Source organism: Oncorhynchus gorbuscha, unplaced genomic scaffold (assembly GCF_021184085.1).
Source record: "Oncorhynchus gorbuscha isolate QuinsamMale2020 ecotype Even-year unplaced genomic scaffold, OgorEven_v1.0 Un_scaffold_576, whole genome shotgun sequence".
NCBI lineage: Eukaryota > Metazoa > Chordata > Actinopteri > Salmoniformes > Salmonidae > Oncorhynchus > Oncorhynchus gorbuscha.
This window is the reverse complement of record NW_025745411.1, coordinates 288604-307308: the sequence shown is the minus strand read 5'-3', so window position 1 is coordinate 307308 and position 18705 is coordinate 288604. Positions and strand designations below refer to the sequence as shown.

Genomic DNA, 18705 nt, shown 5'->3' with positions numbered 1-18705 from the left:
GAGTCTGGTCTGTCTTCTCAGAAACAAAAGGTCCTATAGTCTGGTCTGTCTTCTCAGAAACACAAGGTCCTAGAGTCTGTCTTCTCAGAAACACAAGCTCCTATAGTCTGTCTTCTCAGAAACAAAAGGTCCTATAGTCTGTCTTCTCAGAAACAAAAGGTCCTATAGTCTGGTCTGTCTTCTCAGAAACACAAGGTCCTATAGTCTGGTCTGTCTTCTCAGAAACACAAGGTCCTATAGTCTGGTCTGTCTTCTCAGAAACACAAGGTCCTGTAGTCTGGTCTGTCTTCTCAGAAACACAAGGTCCTATAGTCTGGTCTGTCTTCTCAGAAACACAAGCTCCTATAGTCTGTCTTCTCAGAAACAAAAGGTCCTATAGTCTGGTCTGTCTTCTCAGAAACACAAGGTCCTATAGTCTGGTCTGTCTTCTCAGAAACACAAGGTCCTATAGTCTGGTCTGTCTTCTCAGAAACACAAGGTCCTATAGTCTGGTCTGTCTTCTCAGAAACACAAGGTCCTATAGTCTGGTCTGTCTTCTCAGAAACACAAGGTCCTATAGTCTGGTCTGTCTTCTCAGAAACACAAGCTCCTATAGTCTGTCTTCTCAGAAACAAAAGGTCCTATAGTCTGGTCCGTCTTCTCAGAAACAAAAGGTCCTATAGTCTGGTCTGTCTTCTCAGAAACACAAGGTCCTATAGTCTGGTCTGTCTTCTCAGAAACACAAGGGAACAGGCTCCGAGTCAGGAAGCAGCAGCGAGTCAACTATGGTAAGAACATAGCGTACGTCCCAAATCGGACCCTATTCCCTACATAGTGCACTACATTTAACCTAAGAGATATGGGTCCTGGTCTAAAAGTAGTGCACTATATAGAGAATAGGATGCCATTTGGGAAGCAAGCCCAGTTCCTGCTCCAGAGGTTGAGAGTCTCAATTTGCATCTGAATCTGACTGAAACGAGAGAGGGAGAGAGAGAAAGAGAGCTGGAAGAGGGTGCCTCAATGTCAGCTTTGTGTCCAGCCATGCAAAGCACTGACAGACAGAGTCGCCACAGAAATGCCACCCAACTGGCAAGGCAACCCAGGGAGATTGACAAGGAGATGTTTCAATCTCCCAACAACAGAGTGAAGCACCGAACAGATACAATGAACTGTAAATCCAGGGGTTGTCTGCACCACCCCTCCTCGACTCCAATTCCACCCTCCCTCGACTCCAATTCCACCCCTCCCTCGACTCCAATTCCACCTCGACCCCAATTCCACCTCGACCCCAATTCCACCTCCACCCCGACTCCAATTCCACCCCTCCCTCGACCCCAATTCCACCCCGACTCCAATTCCACCCCCTCCCCCAATCCACCCCAATTCCACCCCGACTCCAATTCCACCCCTCCCTCGACCCCAATTCCACCTCCCTCTGCCCCGACTCCAATTCCACCCCTCCCTCTGACTCCAATTCCACCCCTCCCTCTGCCCCGACTCCAATTCCACCCCTCCCTCTGCCCCGACTCCAATTCCACCCCTCCCTCTGCCCCGACTCCAATTCCACCTCGACCCCAATTCCACCTCGACCCCAATTCCACCTCGACCCCAATTCCACCTCGACCCCAATTCCACCTCGACCCCAATTCCACCTCGACCCCAATTCCACCTCGACCCCAATTCCACCTCGACCCCAATTCCACCTCGACCCCAATTCCACCTCGACCCCAATTCCACCTCGACCCCAATTCCACCTCGACCCCAATTCCACCTCGACTCCAATTCCACCTCGACTCCAATTCCCCCTCGACTCCAATTCCACCCCTCCCTCGACTCCAATTCCACCCCTCCCTCGACTCCAATTCCACCCCTCCCTCGACTCCAATTCCACCCCCCCTCGACTCCAATTCCACCCCTCCCTCGACTCCAATTCCACCCTCCCTCGACTCCAATTCCACCCCTCCCTCGACTCCAATTCCACCCTCCCTCGACTCCAATTCCACCCCTCCCTCGACTCCAATTCCACCCCCTCCCTCGACTCCAATTCCACCCCCCCTCGACTCCAATTGCACCTCTCCCTCGACTCCCATGTATCACAGTCATTCCCAACAGTGATTGTTCTAGTTTAGTCTCTCCTGTTTTCTCTCTGATTGAGTCTGAGGCAGGCGGGCCGACAGCAAGGACCTGACTAGAGAGGATGTCACTTTCAAATCAGAGATGAGAGAACACACACACACAGTCCTTTTCTTTTCACACCCCGGGACCATCTTCCCTGCATGACAACGCGAGCTGAATAAACATCCCTCACACCGTCCGTCTCTATGAGCCCCCTACTAGATGCATCTGTAACAAAATGGAACAGTAGTCACGACAACGGGATCTGTTGTCGTTGGGGATAAAAAGGACTTGTGTTTTTATTTTTCTCCCCCTTCCGACATCCGAGAGGGGTTGCTGGAGGAGGACATCACCACTACTGCTGGGTTCTCTCTCTAAAGATGTACTGCTCTGAGAGAACCGTCAGTCTCCGGGACTCCTACAACTAGAAAAACACAAGAGGCTTATAGCTTGTTACAGTAAGGAAAGGTAAGATAACACAGCTGTATCCCCATTTAGATAGGATGTACTGATAGACCATTTGTTTAAACCCAGGGGGGAGCGGCTAGATTTCATCAATTCACGTTGGTCCGCGGTGTTGAAACCACCTTCATTGTTTTAAAGTAACAAGAGACCGTTCTGTGTTCATGCTGCAGCAGCAGTGATCTGTGAGCCACATGACTGACTGACTGACTGACTGACTGACTGACTGACTGACTGACTGACTGACTGACTGACTGACTGAGTGTGTGAGAGAGAGAGACTACTCTGGTCGGCAGCAGCCTGCAGTGACAGTCCTGAACTCCAGCCAAGATCCTTATCAAAACTGTTGTGTGAGTCCCAACTGGTACCCTATATAGTGCACAACTTTTGACCGGGACATATAGGGAACACAGTGCCATTTGGGACAAAGCCTGCAGTGTTACAAAATAGAGAGTTTCTCACCAGACAAGAAAGTGTCAGGCCTCTTGATCCTGCCTCCTGAATCTATAACACCAACAGGCAGGGATATCTCATTACAACACCAACAGGCAGGGATATCTCATTACAACACCAACAGGCAGGGATATCTCATTACAACACCAACAGGCAGGTATCTCATTACAACACAACAGGCAGGGTATCTCATTACAACACCAACAGGCAGGGATATCTCATTACAACACCAACAGGCAGGGATATCTCATTACAACACCAACAGGCAGGGATATCTCATTACAACACCAACAGACAGGGATATCTCATTACAACACCAACAGACAGGGATATCTCATTACAACACCAACAGGCAGGGATATCTCCTGAATCTACAACACCAACAGACAGGGATATCTCCTGAATCTACAACACCAACAGACAGGGATATCTCCTGAATCTACAACACCAACAGACAGGGATATCTCCTGAATCTACAACACCAACAGACAGGGATATCTCCTGAATCTACAACACCAACAGGCAGGGATATCTCCTGAATCTACAACACCAACAGACAGGGATATCTCCTGAATCTACAACACCAACAGACAGGGATATCTCCTGAATCTACAACACCAACAGACAGGGATATCTCCTGAATCTACAACACCAACAGACAGGGATATCTCCTGAATCTACAACACCAACAGGCAGGGATATCTCATTACAACACCAACAGACAGGGATATCTCCTGAATCTACAACACCAACAGACAGGGATATCTCCTGAATCTACAACACCAACAGGCAGGGATATCTCATGAATCTACAACACCAACAGACAGGGATATCTCCTGAATCTACAACACCAACAGGCAGGGATATTTCATTACAACACCAACAGGCAGGGATATCTCCTGAATCTACAACACCAACAGGCAGGGATATCTCCTGAATCTACAACACCAACAGACAGGGATATCTCCTGAACCTACAACACCAACAGACAGGGATATCTCCTGAATCTACAACACCAACAGACAGGGATATCTCCTGAATCTACAACACCAACAGGCAGGGATATCTCCTGAATCTCTCACAACACCAACAGACAGGGATATCTCCTGAATCTCTCACAACACCAACAGACAGGGATATCTCCTGAATCTCTCACAACACCAACAGACAGGGATATCTCCTGAATCTCTCACAACACCAACAGACAGGGATATCTCCTGAATCTCTCACAACACCAACAGACAGGGATATCTCCTGAATCTCTCACAACACCAACAGGCAGGGATATCTCCTGAATCTATAACACCAACAGGCAGGGATATCTCCTGAATCTATAACACCAACAGGCAGGGATATCTCCTGAACCTCTCACAACACCAACAGGCAGGGATATCTCCTGAACCTCTATCAACACCAACAGGCAGGGATATCTCCTGAATCTCTCACAACACCAACAGACAGGGATATCTCCTGAATCTCTCACAACACCAACAGGCAGGGATATCTCCTGAACATCTCACAACACCAACAGACAGGGATATCTCCTGAATCTCTCACAACACCAACAGGCAGGGATATCTCCTGAACCTCTCACAACACCAACAGGCAGGGATATCTCCTGAACCTCTCACAACACCAACAGACAGGGATATCTCCTGAATCTCTCACAACACCAACAGACAGGGATATCTCCTGAATCTCTCACAACACCAACAGACAGGGATATCTCCTGAATCTCTCACAACACCAACAGACAGGGATATCTCCTGAATCTCTCACAACACCAACAGACAGGGATATCTCCTGAATCTCTCACAACACCAACAGACAGGGATATCTCCTGAATCTCTCACAACACCAACAGACAGGGATATCTCCTGAATCTCTCACAACACCAACAGACAGGGATATCTCCTGAATCTCTCACAACACCAACAGACAGGGATATCTCCTGAATCTCTCACAACACCAACAGACAGGGATATCTCCTGAATCTCTCACAACACCAACAGACAGGGATATCTCCTGAATCTCTCACAACACCAACAGACAGGGATATCTCCTGAATCTCTCACAACACCAACAGACAGGGATATCTCCTGAATCTCTCACAACACCAACAGGCAGGGATATCTCCTGAATCTCTCACAACACCAACAGACAGGGATATCTCCAGTCGCTCTGGATAAGAGCGTCTGCTAAATGACTTAAATGTAAATGTAAATATCTCCTGAATCTCATTACAACACCAACAGGCAGGGATATCTCATTACAACACCAACAGGCAGGGATATCTCATTACAACACCAACAGGCAGGGATATCTCATTACAACACCAACAGGCAGGGATATCTCATTACAACACCAACAGGCAGGGATATCTCATTACAACACCAACATGAATATCTCATTACAACACCAACAGGCAGGGATATCTCATTACAACACCAACAGGCAGGGATATCTCATTACAACACCAACAGGCAGGGATATCTCATTACAACACCAACAGGCAGGGATATCTCATTACAACACCAACATGCAGGGATATCTCATTACAACACCAACAGGCAGGGATATCTCCTGAATCTCTCTTTACAACACCAACAGACAGGAATATCTCCTGAACCATGCAGCACTAGGGGGGAACCACGCAGCACTGGGGGGGGGGGACCACGCAGCACTAGGGGGGTAACCACGCAGCACTAGGGGGAACCACGCAGCACTAGGGGGGGGGGTTAACCAGAGGGAGGCTGGGTAGGACGACTAGGTAGGACCAGAGGGAGGCTGGTGAGTAGGATGACTAGGTTGGACCAGAGGAGGACTAGGTAGGACCAGAGGGAGGCTGGAGAGTAGGAGGACTAGGTAGGACTAGAGGGAGGCTGGAGAGCAGGAGGACTAGGTAGGACTAGAGGGAGGCTGGAGAGTAGGAGGACTAGGTTGGACCAGAGGAGGACTAGGTAGGACCAGAGGGAGGCTGGAGAGTAGGAGGACCAGAGGGAGGCTGGAGAGCAGGAGGACTAGGTAGGACCAGAGGGAAGCTGGAGAGTAGGAGGACTAGGTTGGACCAGAGGAGGACTAGGTAGGACCAGAGGGAGGCTGGAGAGTAGGAGGACCAGAGGGAGGCTGGAGAGTAGGAGGACTAGGTTGGACCAGAGGAGGACTAGGTAGGACCAGTGGGAGGCTGGAGAATAGGAGGACTAGGTTGGACCAGAGGAGGACTAGGTAGGACCAGAGGGAGGCTGGAGAGTAGGAGGACCAGAGGGAGGCTGGAGAGCAGGAGGACTAGGTAGGGCCGGCTGGTGGGAGGCTGGGAGCAGGAGGACTAGGTAGGGCCGGCTGGTGGGAGGCTGGGAGCAGGAGGACTAGGTAGGGCTGGCTGGTGGGGGGCTGGGAGCAGGAGGACGAGGTAGGGTCGGCTGGTGGGAGGCTGGGACGAGGTAGGGCCGGCTGGTGGGAGGCTGGGAGCAGGAGGACGAGGTAGGGCCGGATGGTGGGAGGCTGGGAGCAGGAGGACTAGGTAGGGCCGGATGGTGGGAGGCTGGGAGCAGGAGGACTAGGTAGGGCCGGCTGGTGGGAGGCTGGGAGCAGGAGGACTAGGTAGGGCCGGCTGGTGGGAGGCTGGGAGCAGGAGGACTAGGTAGGGCCGGCTGGTGGGAGGCTGGGAGCAGGAGGATGAGGTAGGGCCGGATGGTGGGAGGCTGGGAGCAGGAGGACTAGGTAGGGCCGGCTGATGGGAGGCTGGGAGCAGGAGGATGAGGTAGGGCTGGCTGGTGGGAGGCAGGGAGCAGGAGGATTAGCCGCTGGGAGGCTGAGAGCAGTGGTCAGGATGATATATTAACGGTCTGTTTAGGCTAGTCTTCACATGAGCCAGCTGCAGTCACTGGCTGGCAGGCAGGGACCCGGTTTACAAAGAGTCCTCTGATGAGGGAAGATGGGTTCATAGGCTGAGACGGAATCAGTTACATCTGTATAACATGTAACGTCACAACACAACACATTAGATCAACTGGAATGAAACCCTCACTCATGGTTATACACAGAGCTGTGACTAAACCATTCCCCGAAATATTATATTACCCCCCCCCCCTCCTACATTTTAATTATTAATTATCACTAAAACAGCAAATAATCATTTTGTGAACTGTAAAGAACCATTGAAGAGTTCAGAGTCATTATGGTTCCACATAAAAACCCATCAGCCTTCCTAAAGAACCCTTGATTGAGGAACCCTCGTGTTTTAGCGTGTGGAGCGTCTGGTTAAATTCTGCTTAGGAACTATTTTTTATTTTTTTATATCTCTAAAATGGTTAAACTATTGAGAAATACACGTGAATATTGAACAATTCTGTGTTTGCTTCAGATGATAGAGCTGGCTCACTATCATCACAGAAATAAGATATTTTGCCGTACCTAATTAAATGTATATTACGTGACTTCCCATGATGTTACCGGGTTACTACAAAAACACAAGCTGCCATTAAGACCACATCGAAACCCCCTAGTGCTGCGTGGTCCCCCCCCCACCAGTGCTGCGTGGTCCCCCCTAGTTACACAGGAGATAGCTTTGGTAACTCAGATTGGTTATATTAGTATAAAAGTTAATACTCATCAACACGATGACACAAGATCAATTGCTTTAAAAAAACAGATCAATATCTTTGGTTTTGTACTGTTAAATTCATACCAATACACAGATTTGAAATTCAAACTGTCACTGTTGATATCCTATGGAGGGTCGTGATTCATTGAAATGGAACTAACAGAAAAAGGTTGTTTGTTCCATTTTCCGTGAAGGCAGCCTCCTGAAATCAACATCTGGCATTCTAAAATATACATAGAAGCCTCCTTACTAAGGCTCATCTAACCAACCACATATAGGTTATTCCAGGTTATACCACGTTTCCAACCTGGTCTCAGAACATTTCATATTATTCTGTTACGTAAAATATACACAGAAGCCTTCTACTAAGGCTCATCTAACCAACCACGTATAGGTTATTCCAGGTTATACCACGTTTCCAACCTGGTCTCAGAACATTTCATATTATTCTGTTACGTAAAATATACATAGAAGCCTTCTTCCTATGAAGGCTCATCTAACCAACCATGTATAGGTTATTCCAGGTTATTCCACGTTTCCAACCTGGTCTCAGAACATTTCATATTATTCTGTTACGTAAAATATACACAGAAACCTTCTACTAACGCTCATCTATTCCACATTTCCAACCTGGTCTCAGAACATTTCGTATTATTCCTGTTATGTAAATCTGAGATAGTCAATTTAGTATGATATGTTACGTTTCGTATGGTTAAATAAGACAGATGGTTACTTAAAGCAAAAGAAGGATGGCTGGATGAGTGTATAACGGGAACGTCTAGCAATCCAAACATTGGGAGTTCAAATCTCAGACAATTTTTGCTAATTAGCATATTTCTAAATTAGCAACATTTCCAAAATGTAGCTGACTTCTTCTGCTGGTTGTCCTCTAACCAGTGATGTAAAAATATATCCAGTTGTCATGTGTTTTTTTGAGTTGTGGTAGTTTCAACAGTGCATATCCCTCCCTAATCAATGAGTGACACTTGACACTATTGTTGCACATGTATGTGCAGAGAGTATATTTTATGTTTTCAGTATATCACGAACCGTTTATGCATATTGGTTATTGATTTGGACACTTGACATTGGGCTAATTATCAATATGTCTGATCAACTGGAAGCAGCGACAGCATTTTAGGAATATAAAAATTGTCCAACATTCATTTCCAACAGTATTTTACTTAATCTGGTAAAAACTGCTGAATGATTCCCCCAAAATTATGTGATTGATTTATTTTGATGATATACCAGAAGTCTCCAAAACGGGTGACCTAATATATAATAATATAATAATAATATAATAATAATAATAATATAATAATATAATAATATATATAATAATATAATAATATATGCCATTTAGCAGACGCTTTTATACAAAGCGACTTACAAAGAGCCCCAAAAAAAACTCGTATCAAATTTGAAAATGTCCTAGGCTCTCTCTCACCTGTGACAAAATCTAGGCTAAACAAAAGAAAAATAAGAGTGAATTTCTATTTCCTATTTTACATTTCAAGACAACATATGAGGGGTCTTCTTACCTTCAACAGACTTTCCAATACTGTGCAGGTGTGTGAAGTCGAAGGTGTTGTTAACGTCCCGCAGGTATCTCTCCACCTCCACGGTGTTGTGATAACGGAACTCCAAGCTGACACCGGACGACACCAACTTCCCGAGGTATAGGCAGAGCGCAAAAAGAAACATCGTCTCGTACGGGACAGTGACAACCTAACCCACAAAAACCAAGTTTAAGAAAAAAAAAACGTTAAGCAGATTTAAAATAAAATACAACACCGTCAAATATGAACCAAAAATCTCACGAGGACATAGTAGCCACGCGCACAACTTGACACTGAAGTCAGCAATAATGTCAATGAGCAGCGCCAGTGTGCAGTTACCTGGCGTTACGGTTCTCAATACACTAGGTTTAGCATTTTCTCTCAAATTATAGCCATCTAAATGACAACATGTTGCAAGCAATTCTTATTTTTTAGGCCGGAATAAAAACGTGTCTATAGAAGTGTAAGCTAGGCTATCAATAAACATGTCTAAAATAAATCAAAATACACTAAATTCACAAAAAAAAATGTTTATAGCCTATTCACATGACATTCAACATTACCTTATTGCTAAATGTATATTTCCTGCAGCTCGCTGTGTGCGCACAACTTCTTCTGTGAAGACGTCTCTTGAAGTCAGTCACACCGCCGTCACCCTCGCCTGTCCGACCGCATTCATAACAACTGTTTATAAGTTCCAAATGGCTCGAATGGTTCTTAGTGGACAGATCAACCTTCCCCCCGACCACATTACACCGTCGGGTCCCCTGCCTGCCTGCACACCGCCCTGAATGGCATTATCACTATATTCACACACCGCAAGTTTTTATACAGTAGCCAGCAGAGGCGAGGCGGAGCTAAGCAGTTCTCAACTCAACATGATCTCACGGTTTTACCATTTTGACGTTTATCCATATTTGTCCCAACGTACAATTTGGAAGTTACTCCAAATGCAAATGTAGAAGTTGTCAAATGTTGAAGTTAAGGTAAGTGTTAAGGTTTGATAGGGTTTAAAAAATGTTTATTATATATATATATATATATATATACATTTTTATATACATATATTTATATATATACAAATAGTCTACCACTGCGAATAAGGTGCCATTTGGGAGACTAGAAGGTGGGATCCCTGAGGGCTTCACCTGCAGGTGTGTGATTTTGACACCATTACCTTTCTCTCCATGATAAGGTGCTGATCAACAGGCTACAGAACATGATTATCCAGATCACGTGCACTTACTAAATAAATAAACACACCTCTACATTATCTAGCCTACAACTATAAAAGCTTTATAGGTGCATTCTAACAAATTCTACCAGACGTCATTTTTTATATATTTAATTATCCTATATTTTTATTCAGAGACACCAGGCAGGTTACCGTTGACCCAGGTTTATTAGACAAAAGCAATGAGTAGGGTTACATGCACACAGTAATGCGGTTGTTGTGGATAGTCTGATTAATATAATAGTTCGATTAAAACAGTTTTCATGCTTTGAAAAAATAACAACTCCCCTAATAATCTCGTTTCCATGGAGACGTCTGAAATCAGGCTTCCTGATGGAACTCTGGTAAATGCAGAAAATAGCCAATCAAAATAAACGTTCTGCCACAACGACCATGTTATTTATGGGGAAGCGTATTTGTTTCTGAGTTCGGACGTATGACGTTTGTATATGAAAACTACTTCTACTCTGCATACTTTGCATAATTTTTCTAAGGATTGACAACAACAAAAAATGATCCATTTGACAGGAGGGGATTTTTTCTTTGGTCAAACTTTCTTTATTGCAACAAATGATGATGGAAACTGTGTTTTTCTAAAAAAAAAAATTAAAATGATGATTGCGGAATCATTTTAAAGGTAAGAGGGGCACTATAATGCTCCACTACACATTTCATACTAAATGCCTACATCTTGCAATATAAATGTTTTCAACTATAACAATAATGTTTATTTGCAGAACAAGAATTGTCCAGACTTTCAAGAATACCTGAATTGCTTCGATCTGCTTTTCTGATTGGCTGGAAAGTTTTCGTCATTCCAATTATTTCAGATCTATACGTGTCCAAGTTTCACCATGGCGACCACGGAACTTGGCGACACGTGGGCACATGAGAATTATTACAATATGGCAAACACTTGTCAATTATTGCATTCTATCAATGCTGATATTTCGAGGGCTACCTTAGACATGAAACAGGGGTTGGAGGACATACAGGCTGTCGCCAATTTATTAATACACAATTTGTCTAAATGCGTTTTGGTGAATACTTCAACCAATACATTTTTACTCTGCACTGTTGGTTTTTAAGAAAAAGGTATTTTTTTTAGGTGTGATGTCATTACTTCCTGTTTTCATCGACATGGTATGTATGTATGTATGTATGTATGTATGTATGTATGTATGTATGTATGTATGTATGTATGTATGTATGTATGTATGTATGTATGTATGTATGTATGTATGTATGTATGTATGTATGTATGTATGTATGTATGTATGTATGTATGTATGTATGTATGTATGTATGTACATGTACTTACCTGGAGTGCCTGAGGGTGGCGCTGTTTACTAATTACTTTATGTGATCATCTGTACTTGCACTTGACCCATGACATCTGATAAACATGGTTCTTCTACCCGCATTCCTGCCTCAGCAGGCTATTATATTACATGGTGTCATATGTTAAAAGGTTATACAAGGACAGCTCAACATTACGAAACATGGAACAAATGAGACCACCAACTACTCTGGACCTAGAAGGAAATCTATCCCAAATGAGACCACCAACTACTCTGGACCTAGAGGGAAATCTATCCCAACTGAGACCACCAACTACTCTGAATCTAGAGGGAAATCTATCCCAAATGAGACCACCAACTACTCTGAATCTAGAGGGAAATCTATCCCAACTGAGACCACCAACTACTCTGGACCTAGAGGGAAATCTATCCCAACTGAGACCACCAACTACTCTGAAGCTAGAGGGAAATCTATCCCAACTGAGACCACCAACTACTCTGAAGCTAGAGGGAAACCTAAATGCCCAAATGAGACCACCAACTACTCTGAAGCTAGAGGGAAATCTATCCCAAATGAGACCACCAACTACTCTAAACCTAGAGAAAATCTATCCCAAATGAGACCACCAACTACTCTAAACCTAGAGGGAAACCTATCCCAACTGAGACCACCAACTACTCTAAACCTAGAGGGAAATCTATCCCAAATGAGACCACCAACTACTCTGAAGCTAGAGGGAAACCTATCCCAAATGAGAAAACTACTCTAAACCTAGAAAAAGCTATCCCAAATGAGACCACCAACTACTCTGAACCTAGAGGGAAATCTATCCCAAATGAGACCACCAACTACTCTGAAGCTAGAGGGAAATCTATCCCAAATGAGACCTCCTCCTACTACTCTGGACCTAGAGGGAAACCCAACTGAGACCACCAACTAGAGGGAAACCTATCCCAAATGAGACCACCAAATACTCTGAAGCTAGAGGGAAATCTATCCCAAATGAGACCACCAACTACTCTGAAGCTAGAGGGAAATCTATCCCAAATGAGACCACCAACTACTCTGAAGCTAGAGGGAAACCTAGAGGGAAACCCAGAGGGAAACCTATCCCAAATGAGACCACCAAACCTGAAGCTAGAGGGAAATCTATCCCAAATGAGACCACCAACTACTCTGAAGCTAGAGGGAAACCTAGAGGGAAACCTAGAGGGAAACTTATCCCAAATGAGACCACCAACTACTCTGAACCTAGAGGGAAATCTATCCCAAATGAGACCACCAACTACTCTGAAGCTAGAGGGAAATCTATCCCAAATGAGACCACCAACTACTCTGAATCTAGAGGGAAACCTCCCAAATGAGAAACCTAGAAGCTAGAGGGAAACCTAGGGAAAATGAGAAACCTAGAGGGAAACTCTGAAGCTAGAGGGAAACCTTGAGGGAAACCTAGAGGGAAACCGGAGAGGAAACCTAGAGGGAAACCTAGAGGGAAACCTAGAGAGGAAACCTAGAGGGAAATCGGAGGGAAACCTAGAGGGAAACCTTGAAATCGGAAACCTAGAGGGAAACCTAGAGGGAAACCTAGAGGGAAATCGGATCCAGAAATGCACCCTTTATACCATCAGCCAGTGGCATCTCAGAGAAATCCGGGAAAAAGTTAAATGTGCCACGTAGCCAGAGATGATTTAATCAAGGTATTCAATACGTTTGACTTGGATGTATTAAAAAATATGTTTTCCTGAACTTACTCTGAGCCAAGAAAGAAATCTGATGCACCTGAGACATATCTTTTTAGGAGAGTGTAAGAACAATGGATGCTTATGTGGTTTAAAACATAAAGCAAAAGACTGAGTTTCAACAACCTACAGAGTCATTGACAAAGGGACAGAATTCTATGTGGAATCAAAACATGACCAAGTGTGAGGCAGATTACTCAGAGAACCAGATCTCCTGCTAAGCTATGAGGAAGTCGAGGTGCCCGTTGACAAGGTGCATAAGCAAGAGACAACACAGAAATGGTTAAAAAAAAAGACAAAGACCTTGCAACAAACTAGTAAAAGAAAGGTCACAGGGAGAATGCTCACGTTGTGGGTACAAACACAAATCAACAAAAGACAAAGACCTTGCAACAAACTAGTAAAAGAAAGGTCACAGGGAGAATGCTCACGTTGTGGGTACAAACACAAATCAACAAAAGACAAAGACCTTGCAACAAACTAGTAAAAGAAAGGTCACAGGGAGAACGCTCACGTTGTGGGTACAAACACAAATCAACAACAGTGTCCAGCATACGGCAAAAGCATGGCACAGGAAAACAAATCATTATGCCAAAATGTGCTCCTCACACACGGACAGAAAACCGGAGGGTTCACGGCTTTGACAGGGAGAGGACAGCAGGAAATGGGGACATTGGGACATTGGGACAAATGTAGTGAAACAGAGTGAAGGTAAAGTGTGCAGCTCAGCTAGTCAATGAGAAAAAAACACTGAGAAAGAGCAGTGGACAGAAACACTGAAAATAAACAACCAGAAACTTCCTGTTAAGCTGGATACATGAGCTGAGCGTAGCGTTTTGTCCTTGAGAGACTTGAAAACGCTGAAAGTGAAAGTGAGTGTCGATTCCATGCAAAAAAAATCCAACCGAAAGCTAGTGACGTATTCTGGCCACCAGATGGCGCCAAAAAGGCAAAAGAAAACGCTCAAACGTCGATACAAAGAGAAAGTGTTTTGAACTGGAATTTCAAGTGATAGAACAAGATGCACCAGTAGATCCTCGGAAGAAACGGGATTAATAGAGAGAATATTCAAGCTTGAACAAAAGACAGAGACGGACATTTATGAACATTTATGAACATATACAAACAGGTCCAGAAGTCACACCAGCGGTTCGTTCACCCATGAAAAGTACCTGTAGCACTAAAAAGGATTTTAAAAAACTGTGAAAAGGAACTGAACCGCGATGAAAAACATGGGTGTCGTCGTCAGGCAGATTGAGCTTCCTGATTGGGTAAACAACTTGGTGACAATCAGGAAGCTCAACATTTAAAAATACGGATATGCATGGAACCACCGGATCTAAACAAAGCCATCAAGAAAGAACATGATCCTTTACATACAATTGAAGAGGTAGTTGCTGAAATTCCTAACGCCAAGGTATTTCAAGTAATTGATGCAAACCAAGGATACTGTCAAATCCAACTGGATGAAGAGAGCTCCTGACTCTGCACTTTCAATACGCCGTCTGGGAGGTATTCTTTCAAGAGACTGCCGTTCGGAATCGTGTCCCGCTCCAGATGTGTTCCAGAGGTGCTCCAGAGGTGCTCCAGAGGTGCTCCAGAGGTGCTCCAGAGGTGCTCCAGAGGTGTTCCAGAGGTGTTCCAGAGGTGCTCCAGAGGTGCTCCAGAGGTGCTCCAGAGGTGCTCCAGAGGTGCTCCAGAGGTGCTCCAGAGGTGTTCCAGAGGTGCTCCAGAGGTGTTCCAGAGGTGTTCCAGAGGTGCTCCAGAGGTGTTCCAGAGGTGTTCCAGAGGTGTTCCAGAGGTGTTCCAGAGGTGTTCCAGAGGTGTTCCAGAGGTGTTCCAGGGGTGTTCCAGAGGTGCTCAGAGGTGCTCCAGTGCTCCAGAGGTGTTCCAGAGGTGCTCCAGATGTGTTCCAGAGGTGCTCCAGAGGTGCTCCAGAGGTGCTCAGAGGTGCTCCAGATGTGTTCCAGAGGTGCTCCAGAGGTGTTCCAGAGGTGTTCCAGAGGTGTTCCAGAGGTGCTCCAGAGGTGCTCCAGAGGTGTTCCAGAGGTGTTCCAGAGGTGTTCTGTTCCAGAGGTGCTCCAGAGGTGTTCCAGAGGTGCTCCAGAGGTGTTCCAGAGGTGTTCCAGAGGTGTTCCAGAGGTGTTCCAGAGGTGCTCCAGAGGTGTTCCAGAGGTGCTCCAGAGGTGCTCCAGAGGTGCTCCAGAGGTGCTCCAGAGGTGCTCAGGGTGCTCCAGAGGTGCTCCAGAGGTGTTCCAGAGGTCCAGAGGTGCTCCAGAGGTGTGCTCCAGAGGTGTTCCAGAGGTGTTCCAGAGGTGTTCCAGGGGTGCTCAGAGGTGTTCCAGAGGTGCTCCAGAGGTGCTCAGAGGTGCTCCAGAGGTGCTCCAGAGGTGCTCCAGAGGTGCTCCAGAGGTGCTCCAGATGTGTTCCAGAGGTGCTCCAGAGGTGCTCCAGAGGTGCTCCAGAGGTGCTCCAGATGTGTTCCAGAGGTGCTCCAGAGGTGTTCCAGAGGTCCAGAGGTGTTCCAGAGGTGCTCCAGAGGTGCTCCAGAGGTGTTCCAGAGGTGTTCCAGAGGTGTTCTCCAGAGGTGCTCCAGATGGTGTGTCCAGAGGTGCTCTCCAGAGAGTGTTCCAGAGGTGCTCCAGATGTGTTCCAGAGGTGTTCCAGAGGTGCTCCAGAGGTGTTCCAGAGGTGCTCCAGAGGTGCTCCAGAGGTGTTCCAGAGTTCCAGTGCTCCAGAGGTGTTCCAGGGGTGTTCCAGAGGTGTTCCAGAGGTGCCAGAGGTGCTCCAGAGGTGCTCCAGAGGTGCTCCAGATGGTGTTCCAGAGGTGCTCCAGAGGTGCTCCAGAGGTGTTCCAGATGTGTTCCAGAGGTGCTCCAGATGTGTTCCAGAGGTGTTCCAGAGGTGTTCCAGAGGTGTTCCAGAGGTGCTCCAGAGGTGCTCCAGAGGTGCTCCAGATGTGTTCCAGAGGTGTTCCAGAGGTGTTCCAGAGGTGCTCCAGAGGTGTTCCAGAGGTGTTCCAGAGGTGCTCCAGATGTGTTCCAGAGGTGTTCCAGAGGTGTTCCAGAGGTGTTCCAGAGGTGCTCCAGAGGTGCTCCAGATGTGTTCCAGAGGTGTTCCAGAGGTGTTCCAGAGGTGCTCCAGAGGTGTTCCAGAGGTGTTCCAGAGGTGTACCAGAGGTGTTCCAGAGGTGTTCCAGAGGTGTTCCAGAGGTGCTCCAGAGGTGTTAAAGAGGTGTTCCAGAGGTGCTCCAGAGGTGTTCCAGAGGTGTTCCAGAGGTGCCTCGACGCAGCATTTGGAAGGTCTGGAAGGTGCTGTGAACATCATGGATGACATTCTTGTCAGGGGTGATGACACAGATCAGCACGACCGGAGACTGAGACAGATACTAGTCAGACTGAGAAGCATTAACTTGAAACTGAATAAGGACAAGTGCAAAATCAGAATGACAGAAATTCGCTACATTGGATATGTGTTAGGCAAAGAAGGCCTGAAACCAGACTCCCAGAAGGTCCCGAGAAATACAAGCCAGAGGACAAAGCGCTTCAGAGATTAATGGGAATGTTGCAGTATCTCTCAGATGATTGGTCAGCCAATCGCAGTATCTCTCAGATGATTGGTCAGCCAATCGCAGTATCTCTCAGATGTCAGCACACCACTGACTCAACTGCCCTAGAAAGAGACATTCAGTGGCACTGGAAGTTTGCACAGGAACAGATCTTCAGAAACTTGAAACACTGCCACTCTCTCTGGATGCCAGCTCAGAAGGCTTGGGAGCTGTGATCCTGCAAGATGGTCAGCCAATCGCATACGAGTCAAGATCCCTCACAGACCGTCGAAAGAGATACGCTCAAGTGGAAAAAGATCTAGTCTAGCGATAATGTTTAGATAGTTTCATCAGTACTTTCCTGTTTCCATGGAAACCAGATCCAGGTGGAGTCACAGACCACAAACCCTTGGAAACAATCGTCAAGAAGTCGCTCCAGAAGGCACCAGCCTGACTGCACAGATCGCTGACGAGACTACAGAGATACAGTCTATATGTGACATATTAAACCAAGAAAACGAGATGCAGATCGCTGATGTTGGATGGTGAACTGGATGTAAAACTACATCGCTCATCAACTTCCTGTTTCAGAAGAGCAACAGAATTGCAGCAATTCAAGAACAGCAAACAGAAGAAGATGAAAGAGTTAAAAACTGGTCACAGTTGGATGGCGAGACACGAGAGGGAACAGTTGCAAAGAAAATACAGCACTTACTGGACCTGCAGGGAGGACTTGACAAACTCAGATGGACTGCTGTTCAAAAGTTCAAAACGTCCTCGTTCCTCAGATAATGAGAGAAGAAGAAATAATGAAGCACACATGGGAATCGTAAAAAATGTAAAGAACAAGCAAGGGATGATCTGTTCTGGCCAGGCAAGGCTAAACAGATCCAAGATGTTGTAACAAAATGTGCCGTCTGCAACACACAAAAACAACAATCAAAGAGAACCGCTCATATCTCATCCAGTCCCAGAGAGAGTTTGAGCCAAAGTTGGAGTGGACCTCTTCCATTACAACGACACAGAATATATACTACTCACAAATACCCAGAAATCTCCAAGCTCAGTGGAACAACAAGCAAACACGGGGTGACCGACGTGTTGTGCTCCGACAATGGAAGACAGTTGGTGAGTCAAGAGATCTCTACCAGCTGGGAGTTCAAACATGTCACGTCGAGCCCTAGATTTCCACAGTCAAACGGCCAAGCTGAGAGTGCAGTTCAGACCGTGAAGAACCGGTTGTAAAAAAAACGCACGAGAGACAGCATCGGAGATCCTAACACAGCTCTCCTTGAGTACAGAAACACACCCCTGGATGGAGTAGGTATCTCTCCTTGAGTACAGAAAAACACCCCTGGATGGAGTAGGTATCTCTGCTTGCACAACTACTAATGAGAAGAAGACTGAAGACAAAGATCCTGACATCAAAGAGATTGTTGAAGCCAGGACTCTATCAGCATGTCAGGCTCCGTCTCACAAGAGGACAACAGAGAGACTCTATCAGCATGTCTCCGTCTCACAAGCAGACAACAGAGAGACTCTATCAGCATGTCAGGCTCCGTCTCACAAGCGGACAACAGAGAGACTCTATCAGCATGTCTCCGTCTCACAAGCAGACAACAGAGAGACTCTATCAGCATGTCTCCGTCTCACAAGCAGACAACAGAGAGACTCTATCAGCATGTCAGGCTCCGTCTCACAAGCAGACA

At 46.0% G+C, this 18705-nt stretch overlaps 2 protein-coding genes across 2 annotated transcripts in view; one reads left to right on the top strand and one right to left on the bottom strand.

Moving 5' to 3' along the window:
* Positions 1–9992, bottom strand: part of LOC124018753 (carboxypeptidase M-like) — a 94515-nt gene extending 84523 nt beyond the window's left edge. The window contains exons 1-2 of the mRNA XM_046334107.1: positions 9738–9992; positions 9157–9343 (exon numbers count right to left, since the gene is read on the bottom strand). Coding sequence (XP_046190063.1) covers positions 9157–9319 — 163 coding nt within the window. The 5' untranslated portion in view covers positions 9320–9343; positions 9738–9992. The remainder of the gene's footprint in view (positions 1–9156; positions 9344–9737) is intronic.
* The window catches only part of LOC124018745 (nuclear pore complex protein Nup107-like), a 230538-nt gene that overhangs the window by 172825 nt on the left and 39008 nt on the right, over positions 1–18705 (top strand). The window lies entirely within an intron of this gene.